Source organism: Vicia villosa, unplaced genomic scaffold, assembly GCF_029867415.1.
Source record: "Vicia villosa cultivar HV-30 ecotype Madison, WI unplaced genomic scaffold, Vvil1.0 ctg.001831F_1_1, whole genome shotgun sequence".
NCBI classification, from domain to species: Eukaryota; Viridiplantae; Streptophyta; class Magnoliopsida; order Fabales; family Fabaceae; genus Vicia; species Vicia villosa.
This window is the reverse complement of record NW_026705741.1, coordinates 248,899-254,878: the sequence shown is the minus strand read 5'-3', so window position 1 is coordinate 254,878 and position 5,980 is coordinate 248,899. Positions and strand designations below refer to the sequence as shown.

The window sequence follows — 5,980 nt, the reverse complement described above, 5'->3', positions numbered from 1 at the left end:
TTACCTGGTCATCTGAAACTCAGTAAGACACAATGTCCAAGCAATGAAGAAGAAAAAGAAGAAATGAGTAAGGTACCCTATTCTCCAGTTGTGGGTATCCTTATGTATGCAATGGTTTCTACAAGACCAGACATTGCTTATGCTTTAGAAGTTGTGAGTCGATTTTCTGTCAAATCTAGGAACATTGGAATGCTGTGAAATGGATATTGAGGTATCTAAGAGGAACTACCAAACCGTATTTGTCCTTTGAAAATGAAAATAAATTACTCATTGGGTATGTAGATGCAGATATGGCAGGAGATGTAGATTCAAGAAAATCTACTTCCGGATTTTTGATTATTTTTGTAGGGGGAGCTGTCTCATTGCAATCACGATTATAAAAGTGTATTGCTTTGAGTACCACAGAAGCTGAATACATTGCAATCACTGAAGGTTGTAAGGAAATCTTGTGGATGAAGAAGTTCATGCAAGAGTTAAGCCAGAATCAAGAAAGTTATGTTCTCTATTGCGATAGTCAGAGCGTAATTCATCTTAGCAAGAACTTGACATATCACTCAAGTCAAAACACATTGATGTGAGGTATAACTGGATTTGTGACGTGTTGGAGAGTAAACTATTGAAAGTAGAGAAAGTTCATACTAATGAGAATGAGGCAGACACGATGACAAAATCTCTACCAAAAGAGAAGATAGAGTTTTGCAAACATGTTGCTGGTTTGGCAGCAACCCCAAACTAATCAAGGACATTCACCATGGCTGAAGGGGGAGAAATGTGGGGTCCAGCCATTTCAACATAGCAAAGTCACATTTGACAATATAGAAGGTTTCCTGTGATGACATCTAGCAAGTTTTATGGTGTACACTTGTTATGGTGCATGTCTTGTAAAATACACTTGTTGTGGTGCATGCCTTACAAAGTACACTTGTTATGGTGCATGGAAGACAAAAGACAAGTGTCTTCATGCATGTAAGGGACCTTTGCCTTGCTTCTCCTATAAATAGGACCAAGAGTAAGCATTCAATTCACACAACCACAAGAGAAATAAGAAGCAAGAGAAATATAGTTTTTCTCAAGAGAGAAAATTGTTTCTTTGAGAGTTTTCTTGTGAGAGAAATAGTGAGCCAATTTGTGTGAGTGTTTCTTACAAATTGAGAGATACATTATAGAGAGTTTCACCTAAGGGGGAAGTTGTTGTATTCCCATTATCATTATAGTGGAAGTTTTAAGAGGCTTAAGGGTCCCATGATTTTTCCTTTCTCACATTGCGAAGGTTTTCCATGCTAAAATTCTTGTGTCATTGCGCTTATATTTTTTACGTTTCCGCTAGTGCCTAATTTTTGAGTTCACAGAGGAGGAAAATTATGGAGGTTATATCCCAACAATATCTTTTCAAAAAAAAAAAAGCTTGAAGGTTTCCAACTCTTATTCACACTCTCTAGAAACTAAGCTGAGGGATCATATGCTTTGGATCCAATAATAGATACACTATTCCGCCAGGTACACACATTATGGAACCCCGACGATCTAACCTAACCAAGAGGTCATAGCTTGGACATTATATATAACATATATAATATCACATTAGAGACCAGAACCACCCGAGAGTAATTTCAGAGTAAACGATGGCCTTGTTTCAAAAGGTGCATGTAACTTGGACTTTCGATATATGATTTTGTGAAAAACACAAAATAATAATGGTTCTTTATCCAAAATATCTTTGAAAAGAATATAAAAAATATATATAACATCACTTTAATTTTTTTTAATAGGCAATTGATTGATAAAGCTCGCACTAGGGGTGCAACCCTTACAAACATAGAACACTAGAGAATGATTGAATCGGATAAAGGAAGTTTAAACCAATCGTAGTAATTGGATCTAAACTTAGGATATCCGCTAGATAACCATCTCCAAGAAAGGAAAATAATATTAGAACAAACAACATCAAAACAAAACTCTCTCCCCTCGAAAATAATTGCATTCCGCATAATCCAAAGACACCAAATCGTAGTTTTCCACACAACGTTGATCTTGGCCTTTCTTTGGCGATTAAGCACCTTGTCTTGTAAAGACCCAAAAACAAGAAACTCCTCGATGACGGTCACCTCCGGTATGCCAAGCCAAGCAAAAATATGATTCCAAATCTCGTTCGCCTTATGACAATGGAAAAAGAGATGAAAAGAAGTTTCTACATGTACACCACAAAACTCACAATCCGGGTTTGAAACATTGGTAACTCCTCTTATCAATAAAATATCTTTAGACGGAAGACGATCAATGAAAAATCTCCAAGAAAACAACTTGATCTTAGGCGGTATTCTAATGCTCCACATGACTTTCAACGAAAAAATCGCATGATGATCCCAAGCAAAGGATTTAGAGTTGTTGATTATCCACGAAATGCCCGCTACCGTAAATTCCTTTGCCGAATTGAAGAACCAACCGAAAGTATCGCTTTCAACCTCGCTCGGTATGTGACCCACTACTAACTCGAGGAAACGGTGCCAACTTGGGAAGGCAGCCGCTGCTGCCCCCAAAGCTGAACCGTGACCGTCTCCCCGGGAAAATAAGGCTTGAACATCCCACGTATGTCTTTCGTCGGCCCAAATCAAAATCTCCGCCACCAAACAATTTTTCATGGTAGATAAATCATACAAATCCGGGAAAGTAAGGCGAAGAGGTTGGTCTCCTAACCACAAGTTATGCCAAAAAAGAGTATCCTTCCTGTTCTTGCAACAACATTTGAAACACCCGGGAAAACCATATTCCACAAAATCATCTAGCAAATTGTTCTTGCACAAGTCCCTCCACCAAATCGAATCGTCGCAACAAGGCATATCTCCGCTAGAATCTTGAATCTTTAATTTTGGGCTATCATACCTCACCTTAATAAATCTACTCCATATTGCATTATCTTCATTTAAAATTCGCCACTTCCACTTCAAAAGTAAAGCATTATTCACCTCCTTCACATCTCTAACTCTTAATCCACCTTTCTCCTTAGGCTTACAAACAACATCCCACCTCACCCAATGGATGCTCCTTTTCTCAAAGTTACCGCTCCATAAAAACTCACTTTGAAGCCTTCTAATCTCTTTGGCAATGTTCCCCGGAACTTTGAAGAAGGAAAGAGTAAAAATAGGAATTGAATTCAAGACCGAATTGATAAGAGTTACTCTACCTCCCATCGAAATATTCCTTCACTTCCACAAATAAAGACGCCCTTTAATTTTTTTAACAACTTCCGTCCACACTTTCTTCTTTCTAGGACTTTCCCCCACCATAATTCCTAAAAATTTGAAAGGAAACGTACCTTTCTTGCAAGCAAGAAACTTCGTGGCGGAATTAAAGTGCCAATCACCCACATTAACACCTAAAATGTTGCTCTTTGAAAAATTAATCTTCAACCTGGACACTAACTCGAACCCTCTCAATAAGACCTTTAACTTCCAAATGTTGTCACAAGATTCTTCTCCTAGAATAATGGTATCATCCGTGAATTGAAGAATGTCCACAAAATCCCCAACCCCATACATGAAAGGCTTGAATTTACCCAAATCATCCGACCTTTTCACGAGAGCGGTTAGACCCTCCATGGCAAGAACAAAAAGAAACGGAGACAAAGGATCACCTTGTCTTAGACCCTTTTGCACCTTGAATTCTTTCGTTGCACTTCCATTAACCAAAACGGACATATAGTTATTAAAAATGCAAGCTTCCATCCACCTCATCCACCTTTCTCCAAAACCCATCATAACCATAGTTTCTCTAAGATATTGCCAAGAAACGGAATCATAAGCCTTTTCGAAGTCCACCTTGAGAAAAAGACAACTTCTTTTCTTCCTCTTCGACCAATCTAAGATATCATTAACCAAAAGAACCCCATCCATCATGTTTCTACCCGGGACAAAGGCGGTTTGGTTGGGAGAAACCAATCCTCCTATTACCTCTTTCAATCTAGCCGCCAACATCTTAGCAATAATTTTGTAAATACTTCCCACCAAACAAATGGAACGGTACTCGCCTAAGGATTGAGGATTGACTACTTTGGGAATCAAAGCAAGGAAGGAAGATGTAATCGATTTCACGAGAGAGCATTTACTATGAAAATCGTTGCACATCTTCAAGACGTCTTCACGAATCACCATCCAAAACTTTTATAAAACTCTAAAGAGAAACCATCCGGACCCGCACTTTTATTACCATCACACGACCAAATAGCTACCTTAACTTCCTCCTCCGTGAACGGACGCTCAATGCGTAAAGCCTCCCTCTCAAGAAGCTTCTTCATACCCAAACCACCAATATTCGGCCTTCTCTCCACCTCTTCTTCAAAAAGAGACTTAAAAAAGTCATGAACATAATATTTTACCTCAACCACATTCTCCAACAAACCGCTACTAGAAGAAAGAGAACACGGTGCATTCCGCCTTCTTCTCTCTTTAAGGGAATTGTGGAAAAAATGCGTGTTACTATCACCATCGGATAACCATAATTTCCTCGACTTGAGACGGAGGAAACCTTCCTTTTTATAAAGATTGTTCCAAAAATCTATAGCCGCCTTCGATCTTTGAAGAACAATGTCCTCCGGAACATTACCGGCAAAATGAGCAAACTTGTTATCTAAAAAGTGCATCTCTTTCCCCGCTTCTTCAATGTTAAGATCAATCCATCCGAAGACCTCCTTATTCCAAAGACGGATTTTTCTTTTGATAGCTTTTAACTTCTCCACAAAGCAAAAATCCCCTCTACCTTTCACCTCAAGTTTTTTCCACTCCTCCTCCACAAAACTAAAAAAATCCTCATGAGTAAACCAAATATTGTTGAATCTAAAAGGTTTAGATCCCCAATCTCTCTTATTATCTTTGATCCAAATGGGAGCATGATCCGAAACATCTCTTTCACCTATAGATTGGCCTTCTACCTTCCAATCATTAATAAAAGAATTCGATAGAAGAAATCTATCCAATCTACTCAACGCACTTCCACTTTTATTGGACCAAGTGAACTTTCCTCCTATGGTAGGAGGATCCACCAAATCCATATCAACAATGAACTCATTAAAGCCTCCAATCTCCCTTTTGTAATTCTTTTTTGAAATGCCAACTCTCTCTTCCAAAGACGAAACAAGATTGAAGTCACCTCCTAAGCACCACGATCCGGCTACACTCCTTCTTTTTAAATCCACTAACTTCTTCCAAGAAATCAACCTAGCATTGTGATCACAAGAGGCGTAGATATTGACAAAATAAAGTCTTCTATTTTCTTTTTCCACACAAACACCTAAGTAACCTTCACCCCGGAAACTATAAATCAAGCTAAAAAAATCTTTCCTCCACATAGTTAGAATTCCCCCTGAAGCACCTACCGCCTCCATGTGAGACCATTCCACCAACTCATTACCCCACAAATCCTCAGCATATTTATGGTGAAAATCACTCAGTTTAGTTTCTTGAATAGAAGCTATGTCCGCCATTCCCTTTTGAATGTTGAAACCGACTCTCCTCCTCTTCACTCTCTTTCCACCACCTCTAATATTGAGAGAGTAAATAATCATTTCAACCTATTAATAGTCTCCTTAGAATCTTCTCCCCCTTTGGCACCTCTCGACTCCATCTCCTCCAATCTCTTAATATGGTCGAAAAGCACAGACGAGTTTGAAATTTCCAGATTATTCCTAGATTTCCATAGTCCCTCAGATGTATTTCCTAAGTTCCTCTCAATAAATCTAGCATTGCAATTCATCACATCAGAATGAGTAAGCGAATCGTTTGAGAGAGATATCCCCACCATACAGCCACCATGCATGTTGCTGGATTAGTTATCCGAATTCATCGGAAAAACCATCTCAGCTGGATAGACAAAGTTATCCACTCTATCTCCTAAATCAAAAATCTGTCGCATATGCTTCCTAACTTTCTTAGAATTTTTAAGCTTTTTACAATGGTCATCGAAGCTCAAAAATTCATTAGCCACTGTT

At 38.7% G+C, this 5,980-nt stretch overlaps 1 protein-coding gene across 1 annotated transcript; it reads right to left on the bottom strand.

Annotated features, from left to right (window-relative positions):
- Positions 1-4,141: 4,141 nt before the first annotated feature.
- On the bottom strand, positions 4,142-5,557 carry LOC131636799 (uncharacterized). Its single transcript, XM_058907394.1, has one exon. It carries the CDS (start codon positions 5,555-5,557, stop codon positions 4,142-4,144), a length of 1,416 nt encoding a protein of 471 aa, XP_058763377.1.
- Positions 5,558-5,980: the final 423 nt, after the last annotated feature.